We start from the raw sequence: 17024 nt of genomic DNA, 5'->3' as shown, positions 1-17024 counted from the left end.
AATGTGTACCCTACTTAAAAGGTCATCTTGTTGCCCACTGCAGCTCCACAAGAATAGGTAATTAATAAGGTGTCAGATGCTTCAGAAGCCACTAAACTGTCCACCATCCAGGAAAATTACATTGTAGAGAGACACTGTTCCATTGCTCCAACAACGATTCACAGAGTTCCACACAGAGAGTTATGAATAGTGACAATGAATATATTTACAATACAAATGTTCTTTATTTAGTGTTGGCTTGTAAGCTAGGTGTGATTTCTGCTGTTTGAAGATAGCAGATGGATCTACAGATACAGAGATACTTCGGTACAAGATGTTAAGTTCATCTATCAGGAACACTGGGCTACTGGGTATTTTTATAGCAATGTCTGAATTTGCATAACTAACATCAGACCTAATTATTTGTTATTTTCCCATAACCCACACAAAGACCCCATCTTTCACAATAGTTACACTCTAATATAATCACATATCTGGCTGATATTGCGTTCTGATGAAGTTCCCCTAAAATGTTCACTTGTCATTTATTATCACCGATGCTATTATTCAATAGGAAATGGTACCGGTATTCAGAATACAAGATACTGGTACTCACCTAAAGTCACAAGTTAATACAAGATTTAGAGTAGTTTCCATACTATGGACAAGTCTTTGGAAGCCTATTGTATTATTTCTGAAATTATTTAATTGATTTCTTCCTGTCTTCAGAACTAGTTATGAGAATTGCAAATAATACAAGTACCATCAGAAGAAAAGCCCAGTGATCACAGAGAAGACTTAGGAAATCTGTGCTTCTTTTCTTCAGCAATCTGCCCAAAAATCTTGGCTGCCTCCATCGCACACCCCCAATGGATGGTGAGACCATATCCACCATGGCCATAGTTATGTATGAGCTGTAAAAGAGAATAGGAATATTTGATCTAGACCTTCAGTTAACCTTTATTCTACCATATTTCTCATGCTATTTGAATATCCAATGACGACACGTGTACAGATAGAGTTATACTTCCGTAAACAAATCTGGTATCGGACACAAGTTAATGTAATACACAACTTACTATACAATGTCAAAGATATTACAAAGAATGATGCACATTTCTGTACTGCGTGTTACAATTAATACTCCATATGTGTGAGAGGAAGAAGAGGGGAGTGAAGAAGCAGCAAGCGTAGACCGAGCACAGTAAGGGCGTGTGTATGTCATTACATCAGAAGGAAAAACGAGTAAATCCACAGATTGCATTTTGGGGGATGTATATGTTTTGGGTGCAGGAGGACTGGTGCAACAATACACAATGGTGATGATGATGATGACTGTCAGTAGTAATATTTAGAAACTTCTGATTGGCTGATTGAGGTTTTCTGATTGGTTGAATGTATCTTAGCAGCAAAGATGAGGTTGTCTATCCGCATTGATTGTTATTTTTATTTTGACTTTTGCAGAAAAGAAGATTCACATTTGATTATTAAAATAGGAAGAAACATTTGTATTTCACTTATTTTGTCTTTGTGGGTAATTCCATTTTATGTAGAATTTGCGACTTTCGCAGTTAGTAATCACTGAGATTATTCTGTCTTGTGTGACACTGTTACATTATGAGGCACAACTAGGTTATGTCATTAAGCTTTACTACTAACACTGGCAAGCCACATCTTTCTTTGCACTATTCTGGGCATAAGTCTAGTGCAAATGTGATATTTTGAGCTGGCTGTATCCTGATATGCGTCTGACTGGACATATGACCCAAGTGTGTTGTGAGCACACAGATGTCCACCTCTAAATAAGCCCTAATATATGCAGAAGGAGAAGGAAGTATGTACAGAATATTGTGAGTTTAATGTTAAGGCTTTCTGTGCCAAGGTGTGGTTGGTATAAATATGTACTTACATCACTCTTAACAGAACCAGACACAAAGGACTCTCTTTCTAGCCTGACTTTGCTGCGTGCTGGCCTCAGTCCTGTCCAGTCAAAGACAATCTTTGCATTCTGCAAAAGGTGAAAACAGGGCTTAGAACATTCACCAAATAACAGCGGACATACAGCTCTGTGATCTTGGGGTTCTGCAAAAGAAACAAACACTTCTGCTTTTATGATCAAATAAATAAAAACATGGCTTCTCCCACCCTGTGGATGAAAGTTTGTAAACAGATGTCCACACGGGAAGTAGTCACCATCCCAGCAAGACAATGCCAGCAGACAGAATCCCAGCACCGGAATCCTGACAGCAGTCAGAATCCTGACGGATGTGATCCCGACAGTGAGTATTAGGGTTAGAGACCTAGGGTTAGGCTGCGGGAGGAGGGGATTAGGTTTAGGCTGTGGGAGGGGAGGGTTAGGCTGCTGGAAAGGTGGGTTAGATGAAGGTATAGAATACTTACCTGCATGCATCGGAATTTCCAGTTGGGATTACGCTGCCAGCATTATCAGTGCAGGGATCATGTACCCAACCCGTCCCCACTACGAGTGTTTGATAACAGAACAAATGCAGAGGCATCAGGTAAATGGTGCATAGATACACCTGATGAGAAGAAAATGTGCCAGGTCATCTATACCCTATATTTTGTTATATTCCTCTAAATATACATGCAATGCAAAATAAACATGCAAGACTGAAGTTTTGTAGCCACAGGCTTACTCCTACATTCAGGCAACAATTTTGCTATTTGTTATAAATCAAGCCCAGAATCTTCACATTAGTTCTCATATTCTACTCTCTTACTTATTGCTCAACTGTAACTAACTATCTGGGTACACCCTGGACGATATATCGTTTGTACAGCTGAGGAACAATATATCATCTCATCCATTGGCCGGTATATACACACGATCTATCTGTGAACCACGTTGTTCACAGATATATCGCATTGGCCGTGCAGCACGTTAGATGTGCACATCTACCTGTGTGTACGGGCAACTGACCGACCCATCTGCTGTCCCTGGGAACTAATGACAATGACGTCACAACTGCTTCCTGTGGCCAGACATATCGATCAGCCGATTGGTAAGTGTGAATGTACAGCCGCATACATACCCAATCGTCAGTCGGCCGGCTGATCCATTGGCCAAATGTGTACCCCACATATGTCTCTTTGGTTCTTCTTACATCAGGCTCCCATACTCTAAGCATATAACTCACACTCAGAATAGGTTAGTGATACTCTGCAAAAGCCTTACTTGGTTTTACCTCTCTGGATCTCTCTCATTGCTATGTATAATGCACTCAAACTTGACTCTGCTGAACATGACATTTGACTCTCTCAGGGAATTTGGAAATCATCTCTCTTGTTAGTCTCCCTGAACTAGAGACTCTTCACAACTCTCAAACTCCTCTTTCAAAGAGCGTCATAAATTATTGCTCCACCAAGGCCACTTCAGGGCATCACCACTTAATACTTATATTCACATTTATATCACTTTCCTTGTTTGTTTTTTATCTATGTATTTTTTCACACATTTTATTCTTATAACACTCTTAACACTGAATAGCTGCCTTCACACACCTGATAACCTGTTACACTCCACTGTTAATTTTCACCAGTGTGATGCCCTGGGGTGGTTTTTAGCTGGGCTGGTTTGGGGGCACCATGCGCCCTAGATGTGAACTCCAAAGTGTTAGGGACTTGCCCGACAAGAGGTGACCTGGACGGTGGTGGGAGGGTCCATATTTTTGGACAAATATATGCTAACAACCTCTTATATGATATTAAATTGTAATATATATTTCAATTTTGATTATGGCCCAGATAAGAAGGTCGTGTGAAAGTCTATTGTCTTCTAATTAGTATTTGCTCTACAGGGGTGGTGACTTCAGTAGATTTGTCCAGGTAGAGACAGTCCTGAACATCACTGCGACTTTCTGCATGTTAGCATAATGAAGGGACCAGAATGTTGTAAACATTTTCAGATTAATTCTTTTTTTTGTTGTTGGCCATTTAAAGGTATCAAATTTATGTCACTTTTGTAGATTTCATATTTCATTTGAGGACAAAAGTACATGCTTTGGCTACGTAATATATATCACAAGGATTACTGGATGTTACTAGCAGTTACACATTGTTTTATCTACTTTGTAAATGCATGCACTCTAAGCTATATCAAACAACAAACAACTGCATGCACTCTTAAGCTGGGTACACACTGAAAGATGAATTGATCGGCCAATATATCTGATGCCCAATGGCCAGAGTGTACCAGCGACAGGTCTGTGAACGACGTCGTTCACAGACATATCGCGTTGGCTGTGCTGCACAGCCGATGGACAGATATATCTGCAGACATATCTGTCCATCGGCAAGTGTGTATGGGCGGTCGGAACATGCAAGGGCAGCCGCGGAGAGGGAAGTGTCCCTGACAGTACCCGGTCTTTAGGTCTACATTGTCTAGATAGACAGTGTTTAGGTAGACAATGGAAGATAGATAGGCAATATATAGACAGGGACTGAAGGTCGACACACTAAAGGTCAACTGGTGACAAGGTCGACAGGTACTGAAGGTCAACAGGCAATAGGTCGACAGGGACTGAAGCTCGACAGGTACTGCTATGAAGGTCGACAGGGACTGAAGGTCGACAGGGTCAGAAGGTTGACACACTAAAGGTCGACACACTAAAGGTCGACAGGTATGAAGATCGACAGGCCGCCCGTACACACACAGTGGCAGCCGCGAGGAGGGGGGCGGGACACACCCACCGGGACACGCCCCCCGGCTGCCGGGACGACCATCATCTGCAGATATATCTGTCAGGTGTGTAGCCGCCTTAAGCCATATCAAACAACAAATAAAGTAATCACACATTCCATCTTACTGCTTTTAGCAGCGACTAGTGTGGTGTGGGATGTAGTTACTATGCTACAATCGGGATGACACTCTCAAAATCCCGGTGCAAGAATCCCCACTGCCAGTCAGAGGACCGGCGCCGGTATCCTGACAGTACTGGAGATGCCGACGACGGAATCCCGACAGTCGGCATCCCAATCGTAAGTATAGCAGGCCAGTTAAGTCTCAGATGCGGGGAGGGGGGGGTTAGGGTTAGGCACTAAGGTGGAGGGTTAAATGCAGGCACCGAGGAGGGAGGGTTAGGTTTAGGCGCTAACAGGGAGGGTTAGGGTGCGGGATGGGGGAGGGTTAGGGTGCGGGATGGGGGAGTGTTACCATACTTACCGGACCCCTGTCGGGATACAGAGCATCGGAGTGCCGATGTCGGTATATTGACATCTGGCATCCTAAATGCCGGTATTTCATACCCAACCCGTGTGGTGTAACCCTATATTTTAGTTTCTTTCATGAACGAGTGATATCATGAATGCTACAATTATTATGCTTTACAAAGTTATAGTCGTGTTTCTGAATGTGTACTATTGCCTCATAAATGATAAATCTTTCTTTACACATTACTAGTAAATATCTGTGATTTAATGCAATTGTAAACCAAAATTATAATAACATCAATTAATGAAAGATATACTCATTTTCACAATTTTATTTAGTTGCCTTTATTGTGACGTACATTACATGTGATGTGAAAGTAACTGATAAATTGCAGATGGGACCTAGGGCCTGATTCAGAGCCGGACGCTATTTGCGGACGGTCGTTCCAAAAAAGGGGCCGGCTATTTAAATTGAGCGCTCGCTCTTTGCGGTGTGTTGACGCCTCTATGTCTGAGCGAGCGAACGAAACATGCGCTCGCTATTTTGTAAAGACGCCCCTTGGCCGCTCGCATCATACGTCATCTCCGCTATTTATTAGATTAATCGAGTACATCGAAAGGCGTATGAACTGCTCGCTATTCTTGTGGTAGCATTTTCCTACCGCAATCATGCGAGCAGTTCAGGCTAAAAGACAACCAAGTGACGTGGTCGATGACACTCCCTTACTAATTATGCACTCCCATTAAACGCCCGTTTTGACCGTTTGGCACGCCTGCGTTCGGATCTCCACTCCCTGTTTTCAAGCACCTTCCCCTGTTACCACCCACAAACGCCTCATTCTGTCACTCAAATTAGCAGCCCCTCGCTATTTTGCGAGCACACGATTTCCGACCGCACTGACTGGTTGGCGCATGCGCATTACGACCCATACGCATGCGCAGATGTGCGAACATCGCTCGGAGAGAACGAGCGGCCGCTTACGAGCGGCTCTGAATCAGGCCCCTAGTTAGGTCTTCTCTTCCTCTCACCTTAAGGCTAGGAACCAGTTTACAGCAGTTTTCCCAGATCCATTTATGGTCGCTGGAGACTGATTCTTCATTCCAATTTCCCAGCTGATAAATCCCTCCAAGAGTGACTGTCTGAGACCTGCACATGAAGCAATTTTGTAACCTTCAATATGTCAACAATGTTGCAAAAATCAAGTTATACAAATTCAATTTAACATTTACATGTAGGCTTTATAGTAGTAAGTAATTATGACTATAGTTGGCTATTTCTTACCCTGGAATGATATACGGCGTGGTATATACGCCTGTCTTGAGATCATGTGTCAAAATAAAGTGTTTCATCCAAGGAGCATGTACCTAAAAACAGAAAACAGTTCTAATATAGGTTTAGATTTTCCAGAGGATCAGACACAGCAGATTACTGTTGCTTTAATTTTCACATGATAATATATATGTAATACAACAAAAGTATTGTCGTGCACACACTAGAATGACGCATCAACTGAACGACCACGATGTAACAATTTTGGTAAACATACTCACTTACCAATCGGCCGCACAATGTCCGGCCAGATGAACCATTTAAAAATTCCCATCCAATTTTCATGTGGTTTGCTATGGTTCCTAAGGCCAACATAACGTGCGGCAGTTTGGTTGTGTGTACAGATTGTCAGATGTGAACAATATAATCTGTACGATGCAGCATGGCCAATCCGATATATCTGTGAAAGACGTCGTTCACAGAGATATTGGGGGAGATGCACTACTAAACCTTGGAGAGAGATAAAGTGGAGAGTGATAAAGTACCAACCAATGAGCTCCTGTCAGTTTACAGGCTGTGTTTGAAAACTGATAGTTAGGAGCAGATTGGTTGGTACTTTATCATTCAACATTTTATCACTCTCTAAGACTTAGAGCATCTCCCCCATTGTGTGTACACACGTGCAGATGGGTGGTATGATATATATTGTTTGTACAGCCAACAAACAGTATATCTGGAGAAAGGCCCAAGACTGCACACCCTGAATATATATATAATGGGAGGTGCTACCTGTGGAGACTATTGTTGCAGACACAAAAAGAAAAAGCACAAGTGCACAACTTCAACATTACTAATTATATATAATACATTTTGCAATAAAATTTTGCAATAAATAGAGGTTTTAGCATTAATCATGGCCAAGGTTATGGGCCTACCCAACGCGTCCAGGTAACCTCTAGGGTGGGCCCCTAACATACTGGAGTTGAAATCCAGAATGCAGGACACCCCAAACCAGCCCACCTGAGCCACCCCAGGGCATCATTCTAATGAGAAATGGTGAAGTAATAATTTGGTGCCCCCCCTAAAAATAAGGGACACTTAATATGGTGTATATCTATCCACTGACGTACCATATCTGCGTGCACTAATAGCCACCTCCCAGTCACTGCCCATCAGTTTTCTACAACAATTCTGATATTGTCTGTGTGTCGATCGCAATAGCGCCTTTGTGCGGCCACTCTGTGTGACGCATGCGCGGTACAAGTTTTTACACATGCGCAGTTATAACCAAACGTCAAACGGCAGCACACCAAATCTTAAAATGGGTACACACTAGGCGATTTATGGTTCATACAGCCGATATATATAATATATTGTACCTATATATCGTACCACCAATCTGTGCGTGTGCACACACAACATAGTTGTGATCAATGTCTTTCATAGATATATCGCATTGGCTGTGCTGCTCAGCAGATACAATATATTGTACAGATATATAATTCACCTCTTATAGTGTGCACATAGGACCAAACGACAGCACGTTATGTTGGCCTCAGGAATCATTATAAACATCATAACTGGGCGGGCATATTTAAAGGGATCTTCTGGCCAGACATATCATCTGGCTAATTGTTAAGCGAGTATGCAAACCAAAATTGTTACTTCGGTTGATGCGTTGTTCTAGAGTATACCCCACATTACAGAGGTGGATCCTGAAAGCAATGGTACATTCATGGAGATTTAAATTCTCCGTGAAGTTGAGAGCTTCAAATTGTACATTACACCTGGAAGGAGGCCAGGACCGTGTTGATGTGGATATATGATAGACTCTGTTAAAGGCAGAATAGGTTTGGAAGATGCCAACGTTGTCATTAAATTATAATACACACAATGTGTAGGGAATGATGTGGAATAGATTCTAGAAAAGGGGAACTACAGTACACAGTCTCATATTGGGCACTTCCTATGCTATGTAATGTAAGTTAGCATTAAGGTGACCTATGTAGCTATTTATTTCAGTTAATAGTTCACTTAGCAACTTATTTGCTTAAGGATGACAGTGATAATCGAAGATAATGACTAATGGCGGGTACACATCAGGTGATATATTGGATGATATAACGCTCCGACTCGGATCGGAACAAAATATTGTCCATATCGCTCAGTATGTACCCTCAATTGCGTGTTCACTTGGGTTGTCAGTGACATTGTTCCATTGGATGTGCTGCAAGGCAGATGGGACGATGTCGCTGATGAACGCATGCAGGTGAATGCAGGATGGAAGGGTATATCGCGCGATCATACACCAGATCGTAGTGTGTGTCCGACTGCCCAATATATCCTTCCATCGATTTCAGGTCGACTGGAATACACGTCGTTCTGGTGCGTACCCAGCCTAAGGCATTTCCCAGTATATCACACATACCTTTAGTATCTGTCCTCGTCCTGGTTTTAGTTCTGGATCAGGCTGTAGTTGCCCTGAACGGATCCCTGTACAGTTAATGATCACATCTGCCCCTAGCGCAGCCAGCTGTGAATTCAGGATAAGTGGATTAGTGATGACATTATCGTACTAATGAAAGAACTACTCACACAGAATATGAAAAAGAAATGGAAGACTTACTTCACTAAAACTTTCCACCTTTTTATGGATAAATGTGACTCCTCGCTCTAATAATCTGCAAATAGTAATTCAGGAAAGAATGAGTTATAGTCCACGTCACCTATATTCTGCACAGGCTACATTACGATACACTGCAGCATTTAGGAGATGACTGATGAACAGGCTGTCTTTAAATATTGGTAAAGATTGTAAGGGGTCTATTTATCATTTAATATTTGTGGCATATTCCCCAAAAACACTTGCAAATATTTAGTATCCCCTGAATGTATTATGGAGATATCTCCTGCTGTCCCTCCATTTCTGCCTCAATAGGTTTCTATGGGTGATACGATGCTCTCACGTTAACCAGATTTACCCCCCCCCACCGGTTATCAGTAGATTGCACATGCCAAGGATCGCTGACATGGTCACTTCACTTCCAGCACATCGCAGGGCCAGGCGCCTTTCGAAGTCCCTGTCCCTGCGGGTGCAATTTGATACATTAGGGTGCTATGACCATATCCTGCAATGCGATCATGGGTGATAATATCGCGCCCAGAGTGCATTGCAAATGCGATCATTAATAAATGGGCCCCTAAATAGGATTACCTGATTACAAGTGTATACATCAACCAGGGACATTGGAAATCAGACTTTCAAAGTAAGTGCACCACAGTGAAACGTGGCATTGCCAAAAGCTGTAGATGTGGGTTTAAAGAGCCAATGAAGTATATGAAAAATCAACTGCTCCATCTGGTGTGCTCTGTCTCTATGGCACACTGGAGAGGAAGTGTTGGGAAGAAGTTAGAACCACTAATCATTTCCTAGCATTATAAGTCCAGTCTGAGTAAGGGACATTGGCTAGGGGGTATGTTGCTGGTTATGTGCTGCTCTGTACCTCCTTTCTACAGGATGATGAAGGTGGGAATTATGGGAGACATTTCAATCCCTGTTTCTAGAAACTCTACAGAGTTTGGGGGAGAAAAATGTTAAACTCGAAGAAAGAAGGTAAAATGCAGGATCCTCTCAAACACAGTAGGGGCCTGACAGGATTGGGGATATTTAAAGGTAAATCCCCCAGCCCAGACCAAGTAGTGCCAGTCTGGAGAGGGGAGTGAGCCAGGGGGAAAAACACACCCACTGAAAGCACTGTTAAATGTGTAAACCAGATCCAGGCTGATTCAGGTGCCAGATTAGTGAATCAAGCTGAATGGACATGCTGGATTACCCTATGCCAACGTGTGTAAAACGTATATAAACAACAGCAAAACCCCATGTAAAGTGTACTCCATCTCTACCTCTGTGCATATGTAGCATCACTACCTTTTAGTGGTGTTTACCAGCTGTTTTAAAGAGCTATTATAGAGAAATAAACATTACTCTTATTAATGATCCTGCTGTATTCCTGCAAGGCATCAACATCTGCTGAATTCCTGTGACCTACAGGTAAATGCTACCAGTGTAATCTGTTACCGGTCGTATATTGCTGAACTAGTGCCCTGAGTCAAAGCTCTGCCTGCTATCCCGCTGTCTTGATCAAAAGTAAGTGGTCAGGAGGAACCAGTCGCAGTCACCAGCAGCAGATAGACACTCTACCCAGGACCAGGTGCAAATTAAGAAGCCTGGTGGTGACAGTGACAACACTCCCTCAACTGGGGAAACCATGGTAATGTGCAATTGGCACTTACAGTTGGTGGCTGGCAGCATCAGTAAGAGTAGTCAGCAACGACAGTAACCCCTAAGATATTCCTCCCAGACATCATGGTAGAGAATGCCCATCCTGTCACATTTGCATTTTACATACAAAAGAACAGCACATACAGTATATCCTGCTCTGGAAATGTCTATGGTCTCAGTCTGTCCTGCATCAGTAAATGTGTTTGTACAGTACTAAAAATATCAGTGCAACAACTTTAACAGTTTTTAAAGGGGGTTTCTAGGCACCTGATCCCCCCATGCTAGGGTTTTGTGGCTGTCATCGGGGCCACAATCAAATCTTCCAGTTGATTTAAAAAAACGTGCCATCACAGAAGACAGGCTTATAGGTGAGAACTCACTGTTTAGTCAGCCAAGGTAAGTAGCTTTTCCCCTCAATCATCAGTGCGGTGTTAAACCAGCCATAGCTGCAATAAGATACAATGTTATATATACGGTTAAAAATCTTGATTGAAATACTCATTACCCTTTAATAATGTCTAAGCACATACCTTCAATGTAATATAGAAGCATATCCACATACCTTCAATGTCCCATCTCACCAGGAATTCAATTGTCTGCTCCAGCTTTTTGAAACTTATTTTCTAATTACATTAACCTGTATTAAATTAGGTGAGGCTAAATATTTATTCTGTCTGTAAAGTAAGTGCTGTAAAGGGAGTGCATCGTGGTAACATAGTTCATGTTCATAGTTCATGTTAGATGTGCACATTTTGCAAACGCATGTAACGTTGCTGTGAGTGCTACTATTCTGAAAATTTTGTTCAATCTGCAATTCAAGAATTAAGAATATAAGCTTATTAAACATTGATAATGATTAGTCTGTTATATTGCAGTTTCTACAATTTTCCACTAGATGGCTCTTGATCTTTAATATTGGCATTAGTCCTTGCTGTGTAGTGTGTACAGCGCAAAGAAAAACTATTTTGTTCACCAGCTGTAAATGGAAGTGGAGGGGATGTGATTGGTCTTCCTGCTCCCATCCACCCCTGTGATTGTGAGAGAGAGGGAGAAGCCCAAAAAGGCTGCACGGAGCAGTCCCCAGAGCTCTGGCTCCTAAGTAAAATCTTCAGTTTGTCTTTTTAAATTAGCTGTGGAGGGGAGAGGTGGGCTGACTTTAGGGATAAATCACAAACTGCAAGAAGCGCAGGACTCGCAATGCTTCTTTGTGTGTGCAAGTTGTAGAGCCGATGCGATCATTGGGCGCCGCTGAGTCCACAAAAAAAAAAAAGAAGGATGTCTCTTTTAGTCCCGGCCGTGATTATTGTTCACCAAGGCTGACACAGTAACTTCCCCAACCCCCAGCACTGCATTCTCACTTGTTAATGTGGTAGTGTCAGCAACAGTGGTGGTATTATCAATTGGGGGCAGTGTTATAAGGCACATTATGGTTTTGGGGCTCTGCTGTTTGGCATATTAGTTGGGATATTTCTATATAGTATATTATGAATTTGGGACACTGCTGTGGGGCATATTATAAATTGTGGTCACTAACGTGTGGCATATTATGAATTTGAGGGAGCAGGAGCGGTGGGTGAAATGTTGCCTAGGGCGACCATAAACCTTGCACCGGCCCTGCAAGTATGCCAACTTGCCCAGATAGCACATTTCAGGATGAACACCCATATTCCAGTACTTGGAACTCCCCCTGGAAAAATGGTTTTGTATACACTGCAAATGTGGCTGGAATGCAGAGTAAACATCACATTAAATTCAAAACTACATCTACTTAGGATCATCCCCTTCACTATTGACATTATTCAATGTGCTTTCCTGCAAAAGTACAAATCAGGGGTCCAAAGTTGTACCTATAAAAAGTATAAGTGATATTTTATTCCCTCCACCTCTAATTTCCATCTGCACACCTTCCTTTTAGCAAACAGATAAAAAAACAAGTAAATAAAATATGGCGAGTCAAACAACCATAAGGCAGAGACCCATTCCATCCTCCCATAAAGCAGAGACCCGTTCCATCCTCCCATAAAGCAGAGACCCGTTCCATCCTCCCATAAAGCAGAGACCCATTCCGTCCTCCCATAAAGCAGAGACCCATTCCGTCCTCCCATAAAGCAGAGACCCATTCCATCCTCCCATAAAGCAGAGACCCGTTCCATCCTCCCATAAAGCAGAGACCCATTCCATCCTCCCATAAAGCAGAGACCCGTTCCATCTTCCCATAAAGCAGAGACCCGTTCCATCCTCCCATAAAGCAGAGACTCGTTCCATCCTCCCATAAAGCAGAGACCCATTCCATCCTCCCATAAAGCAGAGACTCGTTCCATCCTCCCATAAAGCAGAGACCCATTCCGTCCTCCCATAAAGCAGAGACCCATTCCATCCTCCCATAAAGCAGAGACCCATTCCATCCTCCCAAAAAGCAGAGACCCTCTCTATCCTCCCATAAAGCAGAGACCCGTTCTATCCTCCCATAAAGCAGAGACCCGTTCCATCCTCCCATAAAGCAGAGACCCATTCCATCCTCCCATAAAGCAGAGACCCGTTCCATCCTCCCATAAAGCAGAGACCCGCTCTATCCTCCCATAAAGCAGAGACTCGTTCTATCCTCCCATAAAGCAGAGACCCATTCCATCCTCCCATAAAGCAGAGACCCGCTCTATCCTCCCATAAAGCAGAGACCTGTTCTATCCTCCCATAAAGCAGAGACCCGCTCTATCCTCCCATAAAGCAGAGACCCATTCCATCCTCCCATAAAGCAAAGACCCATTCCATCCTCCCATAAAGCAGAGACCCATTCCATCCTCCCATAAAGCAGAGACCCATTCCATCCTCCCATAAAACAGAGATCCGCTCTATCCTCCCATAAAGCAGAGACCCGCTCTATCCTCCCATAAAGCAGAGACCCGCTCTATCCTCCCATAAAGCAGAGACCCGTTCTATCCTCCCATAAAGCAGAGACCCATTCCATCCTCCCATAAAGCAGGGACCCGCTCTATCCTCCCATAAAGCAGAGACCCGTTCTATCCTCCCATAAAGCAGAGACCCGTTCTATCCTCCCATAAAGCAGAGACCCAATCCATCCTCCCATAAAGCAGAGAATGCTGCGGTAAAGACAACCTCTGTACCTCTTTATTCAATTTAGTGCCCTGGTTTGTATGGATTATGTAATGTAGTGCCTTGTCAATGTAACTTGCCTTGACAAAGCACTGCGAAACATGTGTAGGCAAGGCCGGGTTTTCTACTCCTCCTTACATCCTCTGATCTCCCCTGATGCGATATATAGATAGGAATAGCATCAGCAGTGATACTATGGATTGAGTTGACCAATGATTGAATAATCGTGTAGTTCTTTTGAATACTAATTTAATAATTAGAACTAATGTATTTGTTTTCCTGCTGTTCATGTGATAATCAGGAGCCCTAAATAGCAGACACTGCTGCAATGAGAATAGGTTTCTCTCCTTTCCACTATAGTCTCTGCACTAGTTGTTGATGTTATACGAATGTAACGTAAGAGAAAAGATACTAAGGGCTTACTTCAGAGGTGGATATGGGTGCAGCAGCGGCTGTGCTTTTTTTGAAACTAGCCCAATCATAGGGCTTTTCTTCATTTGATTCAGACCCCTTACAGAGAATCAGGTCAGACATTTTCATGCTTCATATATAGCGCCTGATTCAGAAGTGGGCGATGCGCATGCATCCTGATGGTTGCTGGCAAGGGGACCCAAATCGAAATGGCATGGAGACCCATTAAATTTCAGCGGGTGTTCCACCAACGACCATAGACCCAACATACTGGCCGCTGTTAGCTACCCCTCCGGAACGCCCATCGAAATTGCATGGATCTTCATCTTCCTCCATGGCGGTAACCATTGGGATGCATGCACAGAAGTAAAACGTTTTACTAGCATCCACCTCTGAATTAGGCCCTATATATGAAGCAGGTAAATGTCTGGCCAGGTACTCTGTAAGGGGTCTATAGCTAACAGAGAAAAGTCCTATGATTGGGCTCTTTTAGCTTTGCCCCATCTATCAAGGTTTTACCTCCAGTGACCCCAACCAACAAGAAGACTCGGGGAGAAAGCCTATTTAACAAGGAATTCTATGGTAATGCTTCTGTTCCTATCGCCATTACACAGCAGAAAATCTATTACATTAAAGAATGCTTTTTTCACTTGGCAAATGTTTTAAAATACTTTTATCTATAATTCTATACACTAAGGGCCTGATTCTGACCCGCTCGCAAGCGGTTCGATGGTGCGGCATTGTGCACGCAAGCCCCGGAGCGAGTGAGAAATTCACTCGCTCCAGGGGCTCGCTACAAACGGGGCGGCTGTCGATGTTGATTGACAGCTCGCCCCGTTTTGTAGGTGGGGTGGGGGGGTGGCTGGCAGAAGGAGGCGGTCCTGGAAGAATGCCTGCCGTTTGTGGGCGGCCCTACTGACATCACAAGTGACATCTGGGGCTTGCGGCAGACGAGACCCTATCACAAGGGTCTCGTCACAAGCCTGATGGTCACCCACAGCTTAGCGAGCGGCCAGGTTTTTTTAAATAAAGCGGCCGCCCTGATTCAGAGCGAGCGCTCGCTTTTTGCGAGCAGCTCTGAATCAGGCCCTATGTACGATTTGTTACTGACACTACTCACATCACTTTAGAAGGAATCAACACTGAAAAACATTATAATTCTAGACATTTATAATTTTTGTGGCCAGTTGGAGGACTGAAAGCCCAAACATGGACAGGGACTAATGTAAATGCTAAAATATTCTCTATAATGGGTCACATAATATGGTGGTGATCTATAAACAAACAATAATAAAAACAACTAATAATACAACAAAAAGCAGATCATTAAGTAGATACATAATCCTCTGCTACATTGTGATAATATTGTCATGCTTTGAATCCCTCAAGTACATGTAACATGGGTGTTAAAATATGTTAACTGATGTACCATTATGCCTGCAGGTTATAGAACAAATAATCACCAAGTCCGGTTAAATAGTCATGTGTCCACTAATTTGGAGAATATCAACTTGTCCAAAAGAGGAGAGGACAGCAAGAAGCATTTGGTAATAGAAGATAGAAATAGGTCATGGGAGAAAGTTCTCGGCAGATAAATGGGCTTTTTATATGTGACTAACACACCTGTATCCAGGAAATAATTCTAACTCTCTTGGCGTCAGGTTGCGAAATCCAAGGACGTCATCTTTCCACGAGGGATCCTGGAACACATGAATCACAATTATAGTAAGCGACCAGAGCTGAACTAAATCATTGGTGAATGGTATATTAGCATAGGTTAACTAATTCATCAGAAGTTTCTGCAACTGGCAATTATATGGAGATATCAGGAGCAGACCACTGTTACCCTGTAATGAAAATGTATACATCTCTCTTTGTTTCCCTGCTCTTGTGACTTATTAAAGACAAACATTTGGCTCAAATTAACATATTTCTTGGTGGAGAAATGGAAAGAATTAACTAACAAAAGGTAACAGTTCAAAGTTGATAGCCAGGCATACCATTGTGGGACTATTGTAATAGTATACCCCTTTTCCACTGCCGCAAAAGAACGGGTTATTGCCATGTCAACCTGGGTCGCGGCTCAGTGGAAAAGGCTTCTAGAAAAAAATCCCGGGTCTCAAACATCTTTTTATCTGTAAATCCAGTGTGCAGAGATTATGTCTCTGAGCTTCCACATTAAATTATCCGCATCCAATACTATTGCCACCCCACCTTGGTGGGCAATTCAATACCCAGTCTCACATTCCTTTTTACGTCTCTGCACATTCCTTTTTTCGTATCTGCTTTTGCCCATCCTCCCACCAGCACTTTGAGCAGAGGCCTTACAGGGATAGGGGGAGCACCAGACTTAGGCCCTCATTCAGAGCCGTACGCTCTGAGCAGAGCGCACGCTCTGAATGAGGGCCGCCCTCCATAAAAATGGAGCGTCCTCCTGGACGCTCGTATAGCTGTGGGTCACCACCCACAGCCTATACGAGCGTGCAGTTTGATGGCCGCGATGGTCGTGACCATCGCGACCATCGAAACTGCGAGCCGGAGCCTGCGGTTGAGGTTTTCAACCGCAAGGCCCGGAGTGATTTGGGCTCTATCAGAGCCCAAATCACTCCCACTGACATCACTAGTGATGTCAGTGGGCCGGCTTCTGACGGTAGGCGTTCCCTTGGGAACGCCCCCGTCAGGGAGGCACGCCCCCGGCACGCCCACCAAAGGGGGCGTGCTGTCAATCAACATCGACAGCACGCCCCCTTTGATCAGACACAACGAGCGAAGGACTTTCCTTCGCTCGTCGCGTCTGGCGCA

General features: G+C 43.4%; 1 protein-coding gene across 2 annotated transcripts in view; it reads right to left on the bottom strand.

Annotated features, from left to right (window-relative positions):
• Positions 1–202: 202 nt before the first annotated feature.
• Positions 203–17024, bottom strand: part of DAO (D-amino acid oxidase) — a 56508-nt gene continuing 39686 nt past the window's right edge. For both annotated transcript variants that reach the window (XM_088457235.1, XM_088457234.1), the window contains exons 4-11: positions 15846–15922; positions 11081–11146; positions 9045–9099; positions 8847–8951; positions 6431–6513; positions 6178–6295; positions 1889–1987; positions 203–893 (exon numbers count right to left, since the gene is read on the bottom strand). In XM_088457235.1, the coding sequence (XP_088313361.1) occupies positions 765–893; positions 1889–1987; positions 6178–6295; positions 6431–6513; positions 8847–8951; positions 9045–9099; positions 11081–11146; positions 15846–15922 (732 nt within the window). In that variant the 3' untranslated portion in view covers positions 203–764. The remainder of the gene's footprint in view (positions 894–1888; positions 1988–6177; positions 6296–6430; positions 6514–8846; positions 8952–9044; positions 9100–11080; positions 11147–15845; positions 15923–17024) is intronic.

This window comes from Taudactylus pleione, unplaced genomic scaffold (genome assembly GCF_031769625.1).
Source record: "Taudactylus pleione unplaced genomic scaffold, aTauple2 ptg000749l, whole genome shotgun sequence".
In the NCBI taxonomy this organism is placed as follows: domain Eukaryota; kingdom Metazoa; phylum Chordata; class Amphibia; order Anura; family Myobatrachidae; genus Taudactylus; species Taudactylus pleione.
The sequence above is the reverse complement of the archived record's forward strand: the minus strand, read 5'-3'. Positions and strand labels throughout refer to the sequence as shown.